Raw genomic sequence first — 25,668 nt, 5'->3', positions numbered from 1 at the left:
TTCATTTATTAATGAAAAAAAATTTAACCTGCAGGTTCTCATGTATTCAAAGCTAATTAATTACTCAAAACAGATGAAACTCTTACACAGTTGTTCATTAAATGCAGGAATTAAAGTCTTAAAACAAGTGTTGCAGCTCTTTGAACAGTAATCTCTGGTTTCTAAAGCTCAGAAACTAAATGACAATATTTGAAAGGGCAGCACTTTGAGAAAGGACCCTGCAGAGGTCCGGGCAGGAACGGCAAAATGTAGGAAAAGGTAAGAAGAAAATCCCTCTTTCAGATTTGTGACATCATCCTCCCCACTGCTCACGTCCAGACCAAACAGGGCTATGTGTCTGGTTTTCATTTACTTCTTTTCTAACTCTCCACTCACAGTCACACTCTCCTCTCCCTCCTCTTCTTCTTTTTCTATTTTTTTCTTTCTACAGAGCAAGTGGGAGGAGGAAGAGAAGAGGTGGCAGAACTCCAGGAGTTTGGAAGTTTGTCCCATCCCAGCCTTGAACTCAGCACCACAGTGCCTCTGGTTTGAGACCGGGAGGGTGTCCTTCTCTTTCTGTCCAAACCTTTTTTCCCCCCTTCACTCCGGACCCTGCATCTTTTATCAGTGACCTTATCACTGCCTTGCTCATCCGCCTTCCTTCGGGAGGAGCTGGAAAAGCCAGCAAGGGACGTTTACCAGGAGAATAATGACCAAAAGTCCATCTTGCAGTCATTTGACATAACCTTACTTTATTTTCAAAAGCAAACGCAGTGGAATACAACTCCTCCAGCTCAGGGTAAGTGTCAAACTAACTGTGTTGCTTTAAAAGAATGTTGCAGAAGAGTTGGCTCCTAATTTCTCTATTTTTACTCTTTGATTGTACTGTATGTTGATTATATATAGTGCATAGTTTCTATTCACAACAACTAAGTTTATGATGGGTGTTATAATCACAAGGTTGCAGAGAATGTTTGGCTTTTAGCTCATCAATATCAGACAGCATGCGTTTAACAGCGTGTGTGACTGAAACCTATACTTTAGCGGTGAGAGTGCTGCAAGGGCAAGAGGTGAGTGGTGGTTTCAGAAGAGTAGGAGATCTCAGAAATGTTCAGTGTGTGTCTAGAGTGATGCATGAGAGGGGTGTGCACTTTCCATTCAATGCATCTTAAAATGCTGCTGTTCTGTTTGACATTCACACTGACTGAAGTCTTTAGCAAAAATGAGTGAATGACTAAAATCTGATGTAATTTTGAGATGTCTTGAGGCAAATGTTTATTAGGGTTTGGGACCTCATTATCTGAAATGTTAATCTAATCTACTGTGAAGCAGACTGTAATGAATATACTATGAACACTGTCAATGTTAATATCTGCTGGAGTTTTTATCAAGTCAGCACTAATTCGAATTCAATTAAATCTGCATTTGGCAATTTGTTTCAATGCTGCAGTTGCATCCCAAAATCAAATACGCTAAAGTCTTAAAAAGAGAAGCTAGATGGGGAGATGTTTCCACTGCAGCAGTAGCCCAAAACCACACCCTCTCTGAAACGAGCGCAGGAGTGGAAAAGTGTGAAGAAAGTGTTTTCCACACTAGTGGCCAGATGAAGCAGGAGGAGCAGAATGGAGTTTGGTCTGCTGAACAAAAAGAGGTGGGGTTGGGTGAAGGTGGAGGTTGAGGTTGAGGTGGGGGCGGTGGTGATGGCAGCGATGGTGATGGTGGTGGTAATGAGCTTACAGGATTTTAGGGACCAGGTGTGAGTCATTAATCTTCAACCTCCACTTCGAGGTCGTCCCGTGTTGGAGCAGAGAAACCCAGCTGTCTTCGTCGCAGAATTCAGCTCAGCAAAGACGATTTGATGAGAAAATTAAGTTATTTCATCCTTTACAACGTAATGAAATCACAGTGGAAACAGTGATAAATAATTCTCATGAGCTACTAGTCTCATATTTTCCTTCAGCCTGTTGCTAGGATACAGGGATTACTTGCTCAGAGGAGGAGGGTTTGTGTACATTAATATGTGTGTTTCAGTTTTAGTTGTTAGATCCACATACCAGCATTAGGACAGTGATAGAACCCCCCCCTGGAAGGATGCATTTATCTAAACTGCTATTGGCCCAACTCCATTAGAAGAATTCCTAACAAAGGATTTTTAGAAACACGGTATAAATCAGCAAGAGTTTTACTGCCACTCCACTTTCTCCAACTTCTCTTTTTTTTCCATGATGCAGTGCAGATGTCTTGAAGGTTGGAACACATTTCAGAATGGTCTAGACTGAAAGAACTACACTGTTCCGATGCTCTTTTTTTTTTTAAATTTAAGAACACAACCATATGTAATAGCAAGGGGAGTAAATCTGGAATTCATAATATGCACCGGTTACTTAACACATCATCATTATCGCAGTATGTTTCAGGGGTCAACTTTGCTAATGTGAAAGCTAGTGACTGAAAATACAGTCATCACTCCATTCCTGACTGGCAGAATTAAACATCAGCCGTGTATGAGGAATCCTCAGATCCTCTTTACAAGCTAATGTGTCTCTCCCTTCCTTACTAATGCTGCACGAGTGTCAATTTCAGTACATGAGCTCAGCAGGCCTGCAGGCTTACATTGGCCGTGATGCTAAAACACACATCTGCTAGGTGTCAGACGGTTTAATACGCTCCAGCTGTGCAGAACTGCTGGCCCAACCCGCCTCCCCATCCTCTTTTAACTTTATCATTGATCCACCTTTCATCTGTGCCACACATGCCATGACACGTCCAACCTGCTGGAGGACACTTAGGTGTGCAGCTTCACACTGTCTCATGTGCTAATGTGCACAAACTGATGCGTGCTGCATAATGTGCAAGGGGCTTGTTCTTACGTAATACCAGTGCGCAGCAGTTTAGAGTTCTCTCCCATTCGCCATACTTGAAAGAAGACAGATATTCTTATTTATAACCAGAGTGTATTATATTCAGCCAAAAAATCTGCCAAAAAACACGTCGTAAGGACATTTTGCTTTGCTGGATTTCTTGACTAGAATTAATATCTACTGCTGAAAGACCACAATAGACTGGAATATTCTTAAATTCCATAATTTAAACAAGCTCTGCTTTATATAAAAACAACAAAAATAGATACTGAAGATTAACTTGATATGAAAGTGATAAGTTTTTACATAGTGTTCTTGCATTTAACTTTTAGTACGCTACAAACAAAAAGTTAAGGATATTTCTTTTTTTTTTTTTTGGTCATTTTTTTGGTCCTTTTTGCCATTTGTAAATAAAACTATGTGTGGCCATTAAAAAATGTGTTTCAGTTCAATTCACACACAAAAAAGTAAAAAGTGCTGTGCAAGAATGCCAACTGAAAAAAATAGCCCAAAAATTAAAAATATCCTTAACTTTTTGTTTGTGGTGTATGTACTCTTTCCATTGAACTGTAACTTTAAGCTAGGTTTAGAATTTGGAAATAAACCTAAAACAGAAGATTTGTAAGAACAAAATGCATTAAACTTCACTAGAAAAGGGAATTATTATGAGTTTCTATGTTTAACTCAAACATGGCTCAAATGTTACCTTAACTTTAAAATGTGCTAGTGATGACCTGATGTATGTTAAGAGGTTAAAATAAGGAAAACACTTTTGTTCCTCTGATGGAATATCCATTTTTTTTTTTTTTAACTGAGCATAGTTACAAAAGTTACTGACCAGATTCTTATAAAAAAAAAAAAAAAAAAAAAAATTCTTCCAGAGATAATGCATTTTGAAATTCCTTTCCCTCCCATACATAAACACTGTTTTAGTGCAGGAACAACAATCTCTTATAGCCTTAAAAATTTGAGCAATTATTATATATATTTTGTGCATAAACAAACATTCTGATGAATGATCAAATGATGACTGTATTTTTGACCAGGTTGTCATTTTGTTATAAAACATTACATTAGCTGTCACTGTTTTCAACTTAAAATTGCATATCATGTACATATTATCTTGAAAAAATGCCATTTTAGTTTAAACCTGACAACAAAGTAATTCAACGTACACATTTATATGTGTATGTAATGATGCAGTTCTTTTAAAATTGATATATCAAGCAACATCTGTAAGTAACAGGAATCAAATCCAATGCCCTCTGCCTTGTAAAGCAGGATATGATGTTGTTTCATTAGAGTCGTTATAGTTGCCAACATCAATGCAGCTGGATCTTCAACCCCATCTGCTTACATGCAGTTTTCTGTTGTTGGAAAATGTGTTATGTAATGTTTTTTTTCCTTCCACCTTCAAGACTGATGTTGTTAAAGTTTCAGACAGGGAGTATGTGTCTGTAACGCAGCTCTAAAATGTAATCATGCTGTCTGTAAACCTGCACAACCACACATTTAACAGCTTTTATTTGAGTCAAATGGCCAAGCCGCTGATGGAGGAAGTCTTCTTGGTGTTACCTGCAATTAATCCCTCTGGTGTGTACCTCAGACACTGTTGGTTGTTATGCAGCGCTGTTAGCTTCTGTGAAGGTGTTTATGCATGTGTGCGCTTGTGTGTGTGTGTGGTCTTTGCTATAAATGTGTGTGTGGGGTCCAGCTGCAGTGGCACTTCAGTGTTCACGGCGTGCACTGCAGCAGCATGAATCTCCCGAAAATACAAACTGACATTTAACTAAAAATAATACAAACCGAGCAAGACCTACAGCTATATGTAGTAAACAGAGCAGTATGTTCTTCTGAGCAGATAAAACAAACAAAACTAAGATAAGCCCCCTGTAAGAATTTACAGTGGTTAAACATTTAGTAAAACTAATTATTCAGCAAATTATGTATGAAAAATGCTATCATGTTTTAGTTTTTGCTCTGCTCTTAGCTAAGCAGCAAAAAGACACAAAATGGGGAGTGACATTTTTGAAACTGTGCACTGGAGTAAATGGTGCAAATGGTGTAAACTGCAATAAGAACACAGATATTTAGACTTAATACTCTGAACCTGAGAAGTTGTGTATGAGATCTAGCTCTTAAAATGAGCTCCTTTGCTGGAATTTTATGCAAATCATTGTTTTAAGTTAAGGTTTTAGATGGTTTGATTATGACAAAGACACATTTAAAGATGTTTAAAATGTGATAAATTTACTAATGAAAAACACATTTGTATTTTAACTTTTCTTTTTTCACTCCGATGAACAAGACACTTGTTTTTTGTTTTTTTTTAAACTTTTTTGACCTTCCTTTTCATTGTAAGTTCTATTTGATGACCAGTAAATAGTGGACAGGTGAGATAGCGACGGTTTGCTAACACATTTGATATCCAAACTCAGACGTGCTGCCCCCAAGTGGCCAAAAACTAATGCATGTGGCTTTAACTTCCTGAAATGATTTAGAGAAAGCTTATTTATACTTTCTGTCATAATTTCCTCAACTTAATCGCTCACGCTGCCATTGTTTTGACTGCTGCAAGTGAGTGTAGGGCTCCACTGTGCTACTATGTTTTCTTCTGCAGTGGTTAGGGGAAGCCATAGTGTTGACACACTGGCCAACTCCAGCACATTCTGCAGAGAAGTGGCTTTTGAGTGACCTGAAATCACATGAGCACCAGCACAGAACACAAACATCTGTTGCAGAGTCCAAGGGAGCTTGGATTTCCTTGAAATGAAGGAAGTTAGTGATTAAAGCCCTATATCTGGATAGTGACGGCATGTGGGGACAGCTGAGTTCAGTTACTATCCACGATCACTTTTGTGACTTTAGTGAATTTTCAGTGTTAAGTTACAGTTTCACGGATCTGCAAACACAAGCTGACACCAATTTAAGTTTCAACACTAACATTAAAAGACCTACACGGTAGATTTAATGCATTAGCTACTTGTTTAGTATGTGTTTCTGCAGTGACTGGTGTTCCTACATGCCTGTCTTTGTCATGGTTTCCTGTCTTGGTCCAAATGGGATCCTTCACCCCTTGGCAAACTGGCAAAAGAAAATTGAAGTGCATGTATGGAAAAATAGTCTAGGATATGTACATGGTGATGTTTTCTATAGGTGTTATAAATCCAATTTGCAGGCATGTGTTTTGACCAAACACTGTAATTTTATTTATTTTTTTTTTTTTTTAAGTAAATGAAGCAAAAACACTTACTTTAAAAATGCAGAGACTAGTGTACACAAAACAGTTTAAAAATGTTATATTATTAAATATTAGTTCGTAATCCTTTCACTTTGCAAACTCCTCTGTTGTAACATTAATATGAACTTTATTATAAAATAAAATAAAAAAAAATATCTATGAACCACTTTGAATCCTATTCATAATACTATATCTCATTGTCCACTAGAGGGCGCCAGTAAATTTCTTTTATTTACAGTTCCTGTATCCATGGTACCTTTTTCCATCATCACAAGTGCACAACAAAACAATTTTGTTCTGGCTCAAGGAAATACAACCTTCTGGCAAATTCTACAAAATCTTCTGTTTTCTTCCTCATAAATGTCTAATTGTCCAAACACGGCTTTTCCCACAGTGCTCATAAAAGCTGCCACAACTGCAGAGCCTTTACTGTGTGTCTGTCAGCAGGAGCTGGGGCTGATACAGGGATTCCTGTGGGACTTAATGTACTACCTACTTTGGCTCCCCCGTCATTAGTTTAATTGTAATCCCTGTTCATTTGAATCATCAGAGGTCGGTTTATTTTTCAGGCATGCTGGATGTATGAGTGTTTTTTTTTTTTTTTTACGTGTGTGTATGTGTGTGTGTGTCTTTTAATTGCACAGTGGTGAGTCTGCCAGAGACTCCCAGTCAGTGGTTTGGCTTCATTCGGGTGGCATTTGTTTTTCTTAGATCAGAGTTTTGCAGTTTGGGGTTTTCTTCAATTTAATTGTAAATGCTTTTGTACTCCTACTTTGACAGCTATTTGGATCTATGAGGTACCTAGCAAAATGTCTTTTTCTGACTTCATTTCTGAGTGATGGGATGTTTAGTAAGTTAGACATTCATGGATGTGGGTGTATCTTTGTGAGGACAAATGCAACATTATATCAGAAAAAGAAATAGGGGAAGATTTGTTGCTCCAACACAGTTAAAGTACATGAAGAAAGCAACTCAAGAACAAGGAAAAAAAAAAAAAAAAATAAATAAATAAACACATCTATGCAGTTATGTTCTACAAATGTACAGAAATGTACAAGAGACAATGTAGTTACGATATTCCTGTTAGAATGTGCCATTCCGTTGAAATTACAAATGTGGAACAATTTCACTTGTTATAGATCTTTATAGATCTTAAAAGTATAGTCCTGAGTGAAAAATATGATCCTGCATGGAAAACTATAGTCTTGAATGTAAAAATATAATCCCATACAATTGTTATAACTGCAAAAATATCTCCACTATGTCAAATAGAGTGTCTGACACTCATAGGGAGGAGTTCTAGAGTTCACCATCCTTATATCATCAAGTGGCCAGTTTTACTGTAAGGGTTAGGATGAGGATTTACATTTAAGCAGGTGTTTAAAGTGATGTAGTTAAAGGCATGTTTCAGCCACAGACATGAGAAAATGTTCAAATGATGCCCAATACAAGCATTTTTGCCTTAAACTTCCTTTATTATAAAACAAATCTGAACTTAAAGATAGGGTTCCATAAAAAAATGTTAAGAAGCAACAATTGAAAAAGGCTGTTAACCAACATAACTCTGGAACTTTTAGAAATGTGTTTACCTCAGATGTGCAACAGTGTTTATGCTAACATACACTAGCTGCGACATTTCATAATCACATAAGATTAAATGCCTGAAGGTCATAGTTGATTTTAATGTAACTTGTTCCTCTTGCAAACCTTACACAGCTACTGTAGACACACTTTGTCCATGAGCTTCAACAGCAGTGAGCCATGTATGCAGCTTCAGTGTCACAATTTAGGGAAAATGTGGCTGAACAGAAAACATACTGTCATGTATATCTCAGCTGTGAAACAGGATTTTCTAATCCAATACCCCTCATGAGAACATGTGATTTTGTAAGTTGGAAAATTTAAAGTGTGCCAAACAGAATTAATTACTAAAGAACATTGGCTGGTGGTTTTGTAACAGGTGGTTTTCATCACTCCCACCCCTCAGAAAGCTACTGATACAGTGGTATATGCTGTAGCTTATGGAGGTATGAATGATAGTTGCATGAACAAAACTTAAAAGATACAGGTGTTTGATTGACTTTTCGTTACTAGTTATAATACTCCAACATTACTTATCACTGCCCCGCCCACATAACTACTACTACCCATTTCTACAGAAGAAAACAGCCTTTTATTCAAAAACTGTGCAGTTTCTGAAAAAGGCTTGTTTGGTAAAATAACTCTAGTCTTCGAAAATCTATAATTTGCATGGGAGGAATTGTGTTAGTATGTTATGTTTTCAGTTTGTCCATCCAACTCACAGGTGTCAAACATGCGGCCCGGGGGCCAAATCCAGCCCACCAAAGGGTCCAGTCCGGCCCTTGGGATGAATTTGTGAAATGCAAAAATTACACTAAAATGTTAACAATCATTTTAGTTCAGGTTCCACATTCCGACCAATCTAATCTCAAGTGGGTCATAATAACCTACAAATACTCACAACTCCAAATTTTTCTCTTTGTGAATATAAATGTTTTCATATATTTACACTAAAACAAAGTATAATATTGCAAAAATATCTGAATAACCTGAACAAATATGAACAACCTGAAATGTCTCTAAATTACACTTTTTTTTTTTTTTTTCAGTTTTTTCATATTATTCACATTGTTTGAAAGGATAGCTTGTAGATGCAAACATTTTCATAATGTAATTTTACTTTTTTCACTCTGAAACATAGAGAAAAGTTTAGAAATGACATTATTTATATATTATTATATTATAATTTTACTGGTTCGGCCCACTTCTGATCAAATTTAGCTGAATGTGGCCCCTGAACTAAAATGAGTTTGACACCCCTGATCCATCTGATGGAATTTATGTTTTAAATTTAAAGGTAGGGTAAGAGATCTTAGAAAAACGGTTTGAGTAAGCTACATTTTGAAAATACTCAATTGAAAAGTCCAAACCCCTTTCTTCAGACACCCCCCCAAAGCCCCGCCTCCAGAGTACTGGCATGTGCAATGCTTGTTCCCAAGGGTTCACGAGCGCTGCATGGCAACAATTTGCCCAGCTCAGGCCCCGATCCATGCATACCTCATTCAGTCTCCTCCAACACCCCCGCTCTTACAGAACAGCCCCAGTTCATACCTATGTGACTAACATTACATTTCCTAGTGAGTTATGTTAGTGACAAAACAGTTTGCCTGTGAACTTTCCATCCTAATATAGCTGATACAGCCAAGCTCTGGCTCTGGCTTCGTTTCATGTACAAGTGTTCCAGACCTCTGAGAACGCACGATTCATGCACGAAGAGGGGTACGCCCAGAGAGGGGAGGGGGAGGGACAAATGGCAGTTGAGTTTGATAGACATATCACCGTTCAGTCATTTCGACTGGGCGCTCAAAATGATCGGATGGTGTTTTTTCAGTCCTCCGTTCAACAGGTGACTACATTTTTTGTTTTTTTAATTTTTGTTAGAACATTTAATTAAAGATGGGGTCTGAGATGTTTTCCTGGTGCATTTTGTACTATATTCTTTAAAATCCCCTTCATACCCTGATTACAACTAATTAATTAAATGCTCTAACACAAAAATTTAAAAAAAAATTAGTCACCTGTGGAATAGACAGGACTGAAAAAACACCATCCAATCGTTTTGAGCGCCCACTCGCCCAGTATGTCTATCAAACTCAACTGCCATTCGCCCCTCCCCCCTTCCCCCCTCTGCACGTACCCCTCTTCGAGCATGAATCGTGCGCTCCCAGAGGCTGGAAGCGCTTGTACAGGAAGCGAATGAGTGAGGTATGCATGGATCCGCGAGTTGCTGTGCAGCACTCGTGAACCCTCGGGAACAAGCGTTGCCAATACTCTGGAGGCGTGGCTTCGGAGGGACGTCTGAAGAAAGGGGTTTGGACTTTTGAATTGAGTATTTTCAAAATGTAGCTTGCTTGAACTGTTTTTCTAAGATCTCGCACCCCACCTTTAATTGGTTGTAATCGGTATGTGAAGTACATTTTAATCAATATAGTAAAAAATGCTCCAGGAAAACATCTCGCACCCCACCTTTAAACATATTCACTAGGACTAGAAGCTGAACTGATTCGATGGTGATATAATCAAGTAACTGTGATGATTTGGTGGTGAAAAGTTGATGCTGCAGGGATTTCACAAAACATATTGTTGACAAGTTAATAACATTTTCTTGGCAAAATGTCATAGATCAGCTCTGGAATATTAGGGGATCGTAATTTTCCAGAGGTGGGGGACTTGAGTCACATGACTTAAGTTAGACTTAAGTCACAGTTTTTAGCATTTGGGACTTGACACACAGATGAAAGACGTGAATTAACTCAGACTTAATATTCCACTGCACCACCTTTAACCCATAAAGACCCAGTGCTACTTTTGTGGTAGTTCCCAAATTAGTTTTTTTTTTTTTTATCTCTATTTAACCTTTCTTAAGTGATTTATCACCATTTATCATAATATTATCCTCTCCATTTTGCCTTTATTCAGTGAAAATCATATATTTTCCTCTATTTGTTTTAGTGATCATGTACTTTAATCATTATGCCAAGATTACATTTGAGGGTTATTATATGAAAAACAGAGAAAACTTGAAGAAAAGTTAACTGAACATAAACCAAGTGTCTCTATCCACAGTTATTGATCCAACTCCATGGGTTTTACTGGCGAATCAATGTTGTAGAAGATGATAGTGTTTCCACGTTCACTACTGAGCCTCTGAACATCCAAATGGGTCATATCTGATGACCATGAAAAGATGACAGACTGCATTTTACATCAATTATTTACATGTATTGAGAGAATCAGTGGTTCTAAGGTTATTAAACATTTTAGATCAGTACATGCTTGTGGTCACAGGTGGATATTTGGGTCTTTATGGGTTAAGCACCATTCAAAATTACTGTTCATTTGGGATTTGGGAACAATGGCTCAACTTTTCATGTAGAACCGATGATCAGAAGTTCATATGACTTGACTCATCACTTGCTTGACCTGGACAGTGTTGAGCTTGAGTTTTAGCCAGTGCTCAGTTGCATAGTGTTTAGCACAGACACCTAGATATTTGTTGACACTCGAAGTTAAGACATGAAAGTGACCTACTCCCACCGATTTAATGTTCTATAAATAATGGTCAATTCAAGTCCCTTGAGATGAAATCTATTTTTGGGGGAGACCTGACCAAGAGGCACATCAGTACATTAGTTGTTGGCGATAGTAGACCAAAGTACAGCTGAGATATAGGCCAAAGTTGGGGTCAAGGGCCTAATATGCATATTCAGAAAATGGCTTCTATGTTGAAAACTAAGACTGGTATTGACTAACTTTGTATTATCGACTTATAGAAAGTCAGATATGACCTTTCATTTGGTACCGTTTTTGTTGAAAGTTTGCATGTCACTGTAGTGTAAATTCACAAAATGACATATCTATGAAATGATGGCAGATATCGACTAACATAGTATTACTGACTAATCAGAAGTCACATATGGTCTTTTATTTGGTTCCAATTTTGTTGACCTTCAATGACGTTGAAAGGTCAAACTGAAGGTCATGATTTTCAAAATACCCAATTTTTGACCATAACTCCCTCAATTTTGCAAATAGAGAAAAATGACTATGACAGTGTCATTTAATGTAGTTGTCAAACTAACAGCAGTTTTCTGTTTTCTGTTTCTCAGGTGTCTTTGTGTTGCATTGGTAATTGAAGATGAGGAGGCACTGGCTTTTACCGCTATGTGCCCTTCTGGGGGTCCTGTTTACAGGATTCCTCCCCAAACTTGAAGCTCAGGAAGGTAAGTTGATCTAAGTTCATCTCAGCTATTATTAGAAGGGTTAGATCATTTTGGAGAGGTTTAGCTGTAAAAAAAACAAACAAACAAACTATATATATTTGTTTACTTACATTGCTCATGATATTCATTCATAATATGTAAAGTCATGCTTTGACTATAATAAGTAATGAACACTGTTGCTAAAATATGACTATTCCATTGTCATCTAAACATGAATCTGAACGGGGTATGGGTGGAGTGGGATGAAATGGAGGCTCTTGTAGATAATATGGAATTTTGTTCAGATAAATGCTTTAGATGAAGATAATCTAAACATTATGGTTGAACTTTGCAACAGTTTAAACAAACCAAAGCCATTTTGGTACCAGTTATGAAGCATCTTTTCACTGGTCTTCACTTCTGCACTCAAAACACCAAGTTTTCTCTTTTAAAGATTGTGCACAAGGGTTGGCAGCTGATGTGTACTTTCTAGTGGATTCATCCTGGAGTATGGGAAAAGAGAACTTTGAGCATGTCAGACACTTTCTGTACAGCGTGATAAAAGCACTGCACGAGGCTGGAGGGCAGAAGTTTAAGTTTGCCCTTGTGCAGTACAATAGCAGACCTGAAACTGAGTTCCAGCTCAACAGCTACCCAACAACACAGGGAGTTCTGGCACACATCAAAGCTATGACTTATCGTGGCGGGGGCACCCTGACCGGCCTGGGCCTGGATTTCCTGATTCGTACTCACTTGAACAGTGCTTCAGGCAGCCGCGCCGGTGAAGGAGTGGCTCAGATGGTGGTGGTGCTAACAGATGGGCGCTCCCAGGATGATGTATCCGAACCGGCTAAGGTGCTGCATCTGGCAGGCGTGGAAGTGTTTACGGTTGGAGTTCAGGACGCAGTGGACTGGGAGCTCAGGGAGATGGCTAGCAAACCCCATGACACTCACATTTTCAGTGTAGACTCTTTCCTAACCTTGAGGGACATAATCCAAGATTTAGTGGTGGGGCTTTGCGGTGCAGTAACCCAGTCCAGGGGTGCTCCTGTGGTAAATGATCCCCCTGTGGCTGGAAGAGGGACAGGTAATGAAATGGGACCAGTGTCACTGCTATACTAATGTGTCAGCATGTGTAAATGCTGCACATGTGGCCATGACTTGATTTATTATTAACCCAATCAAGTATATTTTAACCACAATAACCTTTCACTATCCACCTGCAACATTAACTCCACATTTTGTCACATTATTATGCCCCTAATGCTTTACAAATCACAACATGATCTGCATGTTATTGACACTACTTGACTTTTTAGATGTTTTAGTTTGGAATAAGGGCATACATACATACTGTATATGCCTGTGCAAAGACAGATCAAAGTCTCAAACTAATCAAAAATTTACATTATTTTCCCAGTGCTTTCATATATGTGATTGTAACACCACAAATAAAAACCTTACAGATTTACAACAATGCTCTGCAAACCCTTTGGAAAGGAACACAGCCTCTAATATCCCTTTCCATTTTAAAAATAACATCTCAAATTCAATCAGTGAGCTTTTAACAATTGCTAACCATGCACTACTGCTTATGTGCCTTGCGTTTGTATGTGTGTATAAGTCACATATATGTCTATCTGTGTAAAATATGTGCAATATTCTGTATTTTGAAACGGTGATGAATCTGCCCGAGCTCATTTTTGACCTGCAGGGGAAGTACATTTTTAATACAGTATACATGTCAAGAAATGACATGTCAGTACAATCAGTACAAAAAGTAGCATTTTGCCAAATGATGATAATGATTCAAACTAAGATAAGCTGAAAACATCACTTATATATGTTAATTGCCTATAGAATAACACATAATAAGTACCACTGAATAAACCTGCAGGCACCAAGGATGAGCCACAGAGTCATGACTGGTCACTGTATCTGAAGTCTGTAACATGAGTCTGCATGGTATGGCTGAACTCAGAGGAGTATGTAATAGTCCATATACAGTTTATTTAATAATGACAGATTATGGTAGAGCTTAAGGTTTTCAGTTTAGTTTTAGTCTTTTTTCTATTAAAGACTATGTAAAGATAATTGTCCTTTTTGAATGTATTTACATTATAACCCAACCATAAAACCTTTATTTTAAATTACCAGAATCTTTTTAATTTCTCATGTGCCTCATCAAGGCAACTTAACATCCTTACTTATTGTTTCGTAGTTCTGTATATATAACCATAAATATATTTGACATGTGGTGTATCAGCTAATTTACGTCACTGAGCCTGTTTACATGTGCATCTCACGATCATTATCCGATTTCTGGAGTTGTCTGATTATTCTAGTGATCATGTAAACAGGACAGGACATGTAAAGAGTTTTACCAGATAACAGCAGTAATCTGATTATGAGAAATCAGATGAACACACCTAGATTTCTCCCCAATACTCCAATGTCTTCCTGCATATATACAGATTAATCTGATTTATATAGTTTTTTTACATCTGGAAATGTGTAAACACAATTAAAATTGTAGAGAACGGAAGTTACGTAGTCAAACGTGGAAGACAACAGGAAGTTAGAGTCTACTATCACCACAAATGTACGTACTCCAAAAGAAGTAAGATGATGGACTGGAGCGTCTAAACAGGTTTTTTTTTTGGATTATCGCATTTCTTAAGTGGATGTAAATGCGTCAGATCTGATAATTACAATTATCTGATTATTACCACTAATCAGACTTTAATGGTCATGTAAACAGGCTCACTTACTCCTAACACTGCTAGACTATGTACCAGATATGATACACCAACTTAAATAATCTTTTAATTCATTTACATCAGATTTATATGTTATAGGATATCTCCTTGGTTCAGCCTACATGCAGTATAATGTGTTTTTTAATGTTGGTATTGATGTGTTCACTTTGAATGTTACTCGACACATGAAAAAGACATGCTAGCACGAGTTTTCTGATTGAATTCTTTGTCTCTGTCTCACTGTGTTACGCTTTCACAAGTTCCATTTTGTTTTGTCTTCTCTCTCTCTCCTTAAAGCACAAGATTCAGCTGACCTAGTACTCTTAATTGATGGATCAGAGAACGTTGGAGCAGCAAACTTCCCCTATGTGCGTGATTTGGCTTTGAGAATCATTGAGCGCCTTGATGTGGGCAGAGACACAATTCGCGTGGCCTTGGCCCTGTACAACGACAGCCCAGACATTAAGTTCTATCTAAATAGCTTTGACAGCAAAACATCAGTCCTGCAAGCAGTGAAGGGCCTCGCCTACTCAGGGGGCACTGAATCTAACCTGGGGGCGGCCTTGGAAGAAGTGGCTGAGAGCCTTTTGAGCCAAACAACTGGGGGCAGGGCAGAAGAGGGTGTGCCCCAGATGTTGGTGGTTATCAGTGCTGGGCAGTCCACTGATGATACCGGTGCTGGTGACCGGTCCCTTAAGAGGGCTGGTGTTATCACATTCGGTGTGGGGATTGGTGATTCTGCCCCTGCAGATCTGGAAGCAGTTGCTACAGATCCAAGTTTTGTCCTGTCAGCCCCTGAGTTCAGAACAGTGGCAAACATGGGTGACCAGCTCTTGCCATACATTAACGGGGTTGTCCAGCGCACCATTATAGTTCAGAATGAGGTCATGGAAGGTATGTAACTTCTCTGTTAAGTTTGGCGGGACATTGTGGTTGGTGAAAAGGACTTTGTAAAGTGAATTTAATGTAGAGTTTAATATAATTCATGACTATGCGTAACATGAAATTGGTATATCCCCAAACCTGATAAGGTTATAACAAATGTAATGATAAATGGATGACACTAAGTTTCATTGGTATTGTGCACTTAAACGTCCAGTGTGAAGATTGAGGGGGATTTAGGATTTTTTTTTTTTTTTTTGTCAAGAACAGATGAGGACTATGCTGTTAGGATGCTGGACAAGACAAGTTAAAAAAAACAAAAAACAAAACAAAACAAAACAAAAAAAAACAAACAAACAGATGAGGACAGAGTGGTCTGCAGCTTCTCCACTATATATATATATATATATATATATATATATATATATATATATATATATATATAAAGTATTCATTTTAATTTCTGTATTGATGAAGTTTAAAATGCAAAACATAATTACATTATTTTATTTTTTTATTTTATTTTTATTAAACTGCATTCATTTTAATTCACACATCAATATAAATAACATAAAATGCTGTCATTGTATGCTTCTTCAAACCACAAAAAAGACAATATTGAAAGAATGTTGATATTCTTAAAAAAAAAAAAAACCCAAAAAAAAACACATACACATAAAATAAATAAATAAATAATATATATATGTGTATGCATATATATATATATATATATATATATATATATATATATATATATATATATATATATATATATATATATATATATATATATATCAACATTTTTATGAAGCAGTATTATGACCATAGTGATCACACACACACATATAGAGAAAAAAAGTCATAGAGGAAGGGACAGAGTGTAGTCAAAGTAGTGAAAATGTAAGTATTAAACCATTTGAAAGGTTGACTTTGGGCTGAAAAACACTTGGTTTGGGTTGGAAAAGACAGCAGATTGAGTAATAACATATTTAACCTCCTAAGACCCAGCTATGGGTTTTCTGTCCACATTTATGGACAACAGCTTCACAATTTTATACCAAAAAAAAAAAAAAAAAGAAGAAGAAAGAAAGAAAGAAAGAAAGAAAGAAAGAAAGAAAGAAAGAAAGAAAGAAAGAAACTGTCCACCACAAGGGACATTCCATACATTTTTTTTAAAAAACTGCATCTGAAAAAACTGTTGCATCATGATGTTTCCAATATAGGCACTTATTTAATAAAAAAAACAAAAAAAGCTTGTACTTTGCTGACATTTCCTGAGTTAGGAGGTTACTAATATAAACCAAACCACAAACTTCTCTATAACCTTAACAAAAACACTTTTTATATGTTTAAAACCTGAAAACTTAAAGAGGTCACCATGCAAACTTCAGTCCACAGTGGCGAACTCCACTCCAACCATGTAATGCAATGAAACAAATGCAAAGAAAAACAACAGCAGTAGATCCTTAAATTCTGAACATGTATCTGTGGTGTGTAGAAACATACAAAAGCAGCATTTTTTTTACACAGTGGGGCAAATGCATATGATTAAGCTGTGACATATTTATAGATTATTTATTAAAAAAGTGCTAGCCTCATTCCATATCCGGTTGACTTGAATTCGTGTTGGAACTATTTTTATTTGGGATCTTTGAGGGACCCCGATAAGTAATTTTAACATTATTTCAGTTACAAATAAGTGCTCAAAGGGTTGATGTTTTAGGCAAATTTGCAGAACCAGCAGCCTTTTCAAATACCAACATTAGTCGAGTCACATGAATATTTTCTTATTTTGACTTACTCGGCCATATTGCAGTTGGGTGCTTCTATGAAAATGGTCCCTAAAAACAGGACAGAGGGGCTAAAAATTCAAACCAGATGCAGACTAATGTTATGAAACAAGTTTGGAAGCACTTTGGGTCTATTTTAAAAAAAATACATATTTACTGAGATAAAAGAGAAACTGTTTTTCAGATAAAACACATTTTTATACTATTTTCATATAATTTTTATACAAAAATCTGCATGTAACATGGTAAAAAGGACACGAAAATTATGCACTACTATTTTTTTTTTTAAATATCTTTTTAGTCTCTCACAGGTACATTTTGGGAATCAAACTAATTATGTAAAGCAGAGTGTTTCACAAAAATTAACGATGTTGCAAAATCTCTCGCGATTTATATGTGTTTAAATGGGCAGGGTCTGCATGTAACACAAGTGGACACAATGGGTTACATACAAAACCTGGAATGAGACTGCGATTCATGAAAAAAAAAAAACATGTCTGGATTAGAAAAACCAGAAGGATTGTCAAATTTAACAGAGTGTCTTTATTTATAGCGGTGTATTAGACCATTTACAGCCATGTTTTCCAGATCAAATGCATTGACACCTAGGCAGTTTTTCGTGTCCTAATTTTGGTCCTTTTTTTGGCCCCAATATTTTATTAAAAATTCATTCATTTTGGGATGGCTCAGAGCAAGAGTATAATTGTTTTTGCATTTATCTGAGGTCATCATTAGGTACATCCTAGGGGGAAATATGTCTAAATTTCTCTTCTATTATTGGGTCTGAAAAGCTGCCAAAGTGCCAGGTACCAAAACAAACCCAGTTTCATAGAAGCACCCAGTTATAACTACCTACATTAAAATAAACTGTAGCATTTCACAATACGGATACATTAATTAACATTCGTTTTTGCAATGATGAAATATCCCCAGCAGTTAATTAATAGTTGTTCACTTACTAACAGCATAACTTATACTTTATTGTAATCAAAGTACCTTCCACGTTAATTGATTATTAGTTAAGTGTCAATTAACTGTTAGCTAAAAGTCAGTATTGAATTCAATCTTAATTGAGTCATTTCACAGAGCAGGTGCCATTTGCTTGTTAAAACTCTTCCAAAATAAATGTCATTTTCTGAATCTAATAATATATCTAGTTTAATAATATCTATTCAAAACATGTAATGATCCAGCTTGGCACCTTTATTTTTCTCAGTCCTGTTACCATAACCCATGTCATTTAAAAATCATCTTTCAATGTATGTCAACTAATACGGTCCACTAAAAAAGTGTTGAATTTTTTTCTTTTTTTCTTTTTTTTTTTTTTTTAGTTTATTTCGAATATACAACAAGACAAATTAATCTTACTTAGTCCTTACGGTAGAAATAAAACAGGTAGTCAGAAGTCACGTAAGAAAACAAAAAAACAAAAACAAAATTTCTATATATACATGACTTTATATGTACATTCAAAAAGGAGTGGGAGGAAGTATAAGTTAAACTTATATTAAAGAAGTACTTGGTAATATGCAGAAATGGATTGATATTTGCTGTTGTGCTAGGGCTTTTTAGCAGCATTTAGAGGCTAAAAATGAAAAAAAGTGATATAAAATGTCATTTAAAGTGTAAAACTTAAAAATCAGACTGTTAAGGGCTTCGTTTTCAGGATAAAATTATAATATATAAAATAGAATATATGAAATATAGTCACAAAGTATAACAGAAATGAAAGACTTATGTTTATGCATTTGGCAGACACTTTAGAATAATAAAAACTTAAAGAATAATGGGTTGTTTTTTTTTAGAGGAGAGAATGTGTTGGAGTAACAGGACTGAGTGAAAACTTGGGGAGACCACTAAGATGTCTATTTTACTCAAAACATGAGTTTTTTGTGGGAAAAAAAAAAACATTACACTGAAAATAACATTTGGATATAGTTATACAACAATAGAAAAAAGAAGAAGATTTATGAAGGATTTCAATCATTACATTATATCATTATATACTAAATCAGTTTTGATAAATTGGTGAACCAAAAGATAAAACATAATATAGACCAGTAGACATGGAACCAAAAAAAACTAATGCTGCTTCCAGGCCAGTCTCTAGTCTGCAAGATTTTGTTCACTCATCATCGATAACAGTAGGATAACACTGAAGTGTTTGTTTGACTACACTGCAGAAGGAAAACATTACGATTGCATGAATGCTTTTCTTTTCTTTTCAGCCTTGGCAGTTGGAAAGAGAGACATTATCTTCCTCATTGACAGCACAATGGGTTCAACAGTCATCAATTCCATTCGTGAATTCATCAAGCGGTTTGTTAGCGCCATGCCGATTGGTCCAGATGAAGTGCAAGTTGGTATAGCCCAATTCAGTAATGCTCCCCGCCTTGAGATGGATCTGAACTCCCATGCATCCAAGGAGTCACTAACTTCTGCACTGGGAAGAATCAGGGCAAGACCTGGGCAGACAGTCAACATTGGAGCAGCCTTGGACTTTGTGCGGACAAACATGTTACGACCTGAGAAGGGCAGTCGAATGCGAAGTGGGGTTCCTCAGCTTTTACTGCTGATGACCAGTAAAAAGTCCAGTGACAGTGTGCAAGAACCAGCCAGGTCTCTGCAGCAGATGGGGGTGTTGACTCTGGCTGCCGGCTCCAAGGCTGCTGACGAGGACGAGCTGAAACAGATCGCATTCGCTGACAGCGTTGTGTTCATGCTGAGGGATTTTCGTGTATTGCTTCGAAACCCAATGCAAATCACTAATGCACTCTCGACTCTGGCAGGAGGGCTGGTGACTGAAGGACCCACTGAGACAGGTAATACCTAAAGGGGGCAGGGGTTTATATATGTTTAAACATGGAAAATGGTTTTTATCCCAAAATTTCATACAATTTTGGTCAAGCAAAATATGTTGAGCCAAGTTTTTACAAATAATACTGGTCGCACACATTATCACAATAAATGTCAAATCAAGGTTTTTCTTTATTCCTAAGCTTATTTATGTCTCTGAATTGAAGAAATCACAGTTAAATGTGTTTTTCAACTGCATTTCAACATGTCTACGATAGCCTTGTGTTCTATCGATGCACTGAAGTCATATTGAACATGGATCAAATATTTGTTGTCTTGATAATGAGGGAAATTTAATTGTGATAGCTATCCTTCTATTGCCTATCCCCACAAAAAAATAAAATACTTTTTTGTATTCATTCATTTCCCACTGACTAACTTAAATAACAATGGGTATATTTATAATATTTGAAAGTTAAGTTGCAGGCAAGCCATTGAACAAATACTAGAGTTATAATTGGATTTCCAAAAGTGCTCTAACAGTCACGAAAGATGATGGAAATGATTCAGACTCTTTCTACACTTATCTTCTGGCTACCATGGTGCACTAATGACATACTATTGTTTTACATAATGATTTAGGTAAGCAAGTCACAGCAAGTATTTTTCATTTATTTATTTAAATTTTTCATCAAGTCATCAGAATTACTTTTGACATTTACAGCCAAACAAGAAATTTTAGCAAAGGGATGTAGGATGAAAAATGAAAGTGGCAGTACTTTAATGTGACACTTGTTATCTACTTATTGTAGCCCACAGAAAAGTATTAACTTTGTAACACAATGCCACTTCACTAATTTAGACATTTCGTATATCATTTGAGAATTAGTGGATATTCGTGTATCAGTGTTCTAAGTTTGTTCTGTGGACTATGTGAAATGTCAACTGTATTCATACAGCCAAACATATTGTATAATTATTACACAGACACTAACTTTTCACATTTGTGTTTTTCCTCAGTTGTGGAAATAACCACCGTGCAGACCCAAAAAGTTGTCCGTGACATTGTCTTCCTTGTTGATGGCTCTACCTACATTGGCAGCAGTGACTTTCCTCACGTGCGGGACTTCATGATCAATGTGGTCAATCTGCTGGATGTACGTCCTGACAGAGTGCAGATTGGTCTCCTCCAGTTTGCAGAGGTTCCAAAAATTGAATTTTATCTGAACAGCTATGGCACCAGGCAAGACGTTGTGAATAGAATCACTCAACTCAGGCCAACTGGAGGCTCACTTCTGAACACTGGCGCTGCCATGCAATATGCCCTTACCAACATGTTCCAGACATCAACTGGGTCTCGGCGGAGACAGGGTGTCCAGCAGGTGCTGGTGCTTATTACAGGTGGTCCAGCCCAGGATCAGATTAGAACTGTAGCTGATAAATTGGCTCTGGCTGGTGTTTTGACCTTCACAGTCAGTTCTGGACAAGCGGATGAGGCTGTCCTCAGAACTGTGGCCTTTGTCCCAGATTTGGCTTACCACGAAGGGCGATTCTCTAATTTACCAGCTTTAGCTGATCAAATCATGCCAAAGTTGATAACAGTGGTTGGTGATACAGATGTGACAACAATCCCCGAAGAAACTGGTGAGTTATTTGCTTCAGCTCTAAGAAACTAATGTAGTATCAGAACATCCATGTTGAAAATTTCCCCAGTAATAATGCAATTATCTCTTCTTATCCCACAGTCACCGGAGTTGAGAGGGATGTTGCCTTCCTCATTGATGGCACAGACAACGTTAGAGCAGACTTTCCCTACATCCGGGATTTTATCATTAAAGTTATTGAGCCACTTGACATTGGAGCTGACAAAGTACGAGTTTCTGTGGTTCAACACAGTGAGAGGCCAACCCCAAGTTTCTACCTTAACACGTACCAAAACAAAGATGAGGTGATTAGAGCTGTCAATGAAATGAGACTGTCTGGTGGACGTAGTCTGAACACGGGATCAGCTCTGAGATATATGAAAGACACCATTTTGTCTGAAAGGCATGGTAGCCGGGCTGCCAGACAGGTCCCTCAGTTTCTGATTGTTCTGACTGGAAGCAGATCCAGGGACAATGTAAAGGATCCTGCTGGTGCACTGAAGACAGATGGAGTGGTACCATTTGGTGTTGGTGTTAAGGATGCAGATCCGAAGCAGATCCAGGCAATTTCACACAACCCTTCCTTTGCCTTCAATGTGAGAGAGTTCAGTGAGCTGAGCACTGTCCCACAAAGGCTCAATAACTATGTGAGCCTGCCAAAGGAACAGCTGTTGGTTGTGCTTCAGGAAGGTAAGCAAAATCTATTTTCTCCTTAGTGTGTCTGACTTGCTGTGAGACTTCTTGTGATGTGATGTTGCTATATCTGATGACCGCATCTTCTTTGTTGTGTCTCAGTGCATACATACAGTGATGATGTAAAAAGAGATATTGTGTTCCTACTGGATGGTTCTGACAACACAAGAAATGGATTCCCACAGATACAAGTCTTTGTAAAGAGCATTGTGGAGAGCCTCTCTGTTGATGACAAGAGAGACAGAGTTTCTGTGGTTCAATATTCCGATAAACCTGTGACCAATTTCTACCTGAATTCTCACAAAACAAAAAATGACTTGATTAATGCCATTGATAATCTAAGGCACAAAGGTGGGAATGGCCTTAACACTGGGGGAGCCCTTCAGTTTGTAAGACACATGGTCTTCACATCCTCCACGGGTAGCAGACGACTTGAGGGTGTGCCCCAGATTTTGATTCTCCTAACCAGCAAGCCATCCACTGATAATGTGAGAAATCCAGCTTATTCTCTTAAAGAACACGAAATTATGTCAGTAGGAGTTGGAGTGGGAGATGCTGATCTTTCAGAATTGGAAAAGATTGCCTTCAAACCAGATTTTACATACAAGGTCACTGATTTCTCTGAGTTACCCACAATCCAATCACAGCTTGTTGCTTCACTGTACATAAAAAAAGACACTGAGGAAACCTTGAACGGAATCTCTGATTTAGTAGGTAAGAACTCCTTATTTGATTACACACTCCAAATTTGATGTTACTCTTACAATAATATTGGTTCATTTGTCATTTCATTGTTGAACAAATGATAAGGTGATAAATAATTTACAACACTAACATTTTTATTGCATGACATCATTACAACTGTGACTGAGGTTTTCTTTACTTTCAAGAATACAGATTTCTTTCATACTTTTTTCCCTCTTGCCACGTTGATAATCCTTTTGCCTCAACAATTCCATCATACATCTTTTAAATGAAAAGATGGTTCTTTGTCAGTTCTTTTTGATGCTCAGGTATTTTTTTTCCCTTTGAGCTTCTAATCTTGCTTATGCTGATGAATCTGCAGGAGGATAGAAATGTCTTGAACACACAGTCTGTGAATTCCCATTCTATTTTTCCATGTATCACCTTGTTGACACAGGAAGCTATAAGAGAGACGTAGTGTTTCTTGTTGATGGGTCGGATGACTCCAGAAATGGGCTCCCAGCTATCCGAGAGTTCATCAGAAGAATGGTGGAAGAGCTGGACATTGATGAAGACAAGGTTCGAGTGGCTGTTGTACAGTACAGTGAAGACACTACTGTTTACTTCAACCTGACAACTCACAAAACCAAAAAGGCTATTATCTATGCTGTAAGAAGTCTACGCCACAAAGGAGGACGTTCTCGTAATACTGGAGCTGCTCTACGCTTTGTGCAAGAGTACGTTTTTACTAATTCTTCTGGAAGTAGATATCAGGACGGAGTCCCTCAGATTCTGCTTTTACTGACTGGAGGTGAATCCAAAGATGATGTTTCAGAACCAGCGTCACTCCTAAAAAAAACTGGTGTTCTGCTTTTTGCCATCGGAATGAAGAATGCTAAACAGGTGGAGCTTCAAAAAATTGCCTTTTCCTCCAAATTTCTTTTTAACCTGCCAGTCTTTGGAGAACTTTTGTCTATCCAGCCAGCGATAGCTACATTTATCCAGGAGGAAATACAAATCGCATCCCAGACTGGTAAGAAGTGGCACTAAATCAATGTTGAGAATCAAACTGACATGCTGGCTACAGTTTTCCTATCTTTAGGCTGTTCATAGTTTGAATTACAATGAAACTGCATCGTCTTCTGAGGAATGTTGGTCGATCAGTTTCTTGTTCCTCAAACCGATTCCACTGGCTTGAAGCAACATCCTGATTAAACTGTTTTCTTCTCATCTTCATCCTTTGAGTTCTTGTACCCCAGGCAGTCATTTCCTGACTGTTCCATGTCAACAAATATTGTTCATTAATCTTAACGCTCTTCCTTGAGCCAATGATCATCACATCATTGACTTAATATTAAGAGTTTCACCTTACAGCATCTTTCAATTTTGACATGTTATTTCTTTGCTGTTACTTTGCAGTTTCTCTTTTTTCCCCTTTCTGCCTTTTTTTCTCACTTGAGTCAATGATAAGAACATTATTGACTTATATTCAAGAATTGTTTCATTCTATTTTGCCTTACGTCTTTCATTTTTGAAAGAGGTATGTGGTTATTTTCTTGCCATTTTTTTCTCACTTTTTTTTTCATTTACCATTTTTCTCTTCCCTCAGTCAATGATAATAGTATCATTGATATTTTATTTAAAATATCTGTCAGTTTTGGAAGTAGTATAGAGGTATATTTCTTTGCTTGCAAATGCCTCATTTTTTCATTTACCTTTTTAAATTTAATTCTGTTGTCTAACTTCTTTATTATTATTTATTATTGCAGAAATCAGTTTGAAAATGTTTCTATGTTTGCATTTACAGTTGTGATATTTTCATTGTACAACACTGATCCAACACAATGTATTCCTATATATATATATATATATATATATATATATATATATATATATATATATATGTGTGTGTGTGTGTGTGTGTGAGATTTTGCTTAAATAATATCTTCTATTTTTCCCTAGTTGAATTAGAGTCCCCCCAAAGAGACATAGTATTTCTGTTGGATGGGTCAGATGGCACATGGAGTGGTTTCCCAGCAATGCAAAACTTTGTCCAAAAAGTGATAGAGGCACTCAGTGTTGGTGAGAACGCAGATCATGTTTCTGTGGTTCAGTATAGCAGTGAACCACAGACAGACTTCAGTTTAAACACATACACAGAAAAACAAGACGTTCTTGATGCTGTCCGAGGGCTGAACCATAGAGGGGGTATCCCTCTCAATACTGGAGTGGCTCTTGACTATGTGAGGAATAATGTTTTCACCGACTCTTCTGGAAGTCGACATCAAGAAGGTGTGCCTCAGATACTGATTTTGTTAAGTGGGGGAAAATCCCGAGATGATGTAGCAAGTGCAGCTGCAGCTCTAAAGCAGGACAAAGTGATTCCATTCTGTATAGGTACAAGAAATGCAGATGTACTTGAGCTCCAAATGATTGCACACAACCCCTCCTATGCTTTCTCTTTGCTTGGGTTTGATGATACGGGAAGCACCCATCAACAGCTTGTATCATTAATCAAAAGGGTGCCTCGACAACCAAGAGTAACATCACAGAATAT

At 37.3% G+C, this 25,668-nt stretch overlaps 1 protein-coding gene across 1 annotated transcript in view; it reads left to right on the top strand.

Annotated features, from left to right (window-relative positions):
• The first annotated feature begins 535 nt into the window (after positions 1-535).
• The window catches only part of LOC115412071 (uncharacterized), a 46,807-nt gene continuing 21,674 nt past the window's right edge, over positions 536-25,668 (top strand). The window contains 8 exon segments of the mRNA XM_030124365.1: positions 536-778; positions 11,772-11,885; positions 14,921-15,517; positions 19,524-20,117; positions 21,112-21,735; positions 21,837-22,424; positions 23,569-23,690; positions 25,226-25,508. Coding sequence (XP_029980225.1) covers positions 11,801-11,885; positions 14,921-15,517; positions 19,524-20,117; positions 21,112-21,735; positions 21,837-22,424; positions 23,569-23,690; positions 25,226-25,508 — 2,893 coding nt within the window. The 5' untranslated portion in view covers positions 536-778; positions 11,772-11,800.

This window comes from Sphaeramia orbicularis, chromosome 21 (genome assembly GCF_902148855.1).
Source record: "Sphaeramia orbicularis chromosome 21, fSphaOr1.1, whole genome shotgun sequence".
NCBI classification, from domain to species: Eukaryota; Metazoa; Chordata; class Actinopteri; order Kurtiformes; family Apogonidae; genus Sphaeramia; species Sphaeramia orbicularis.
This window is presented reverse-complemented; position numbering and strand designations above follow the sequence as displayed.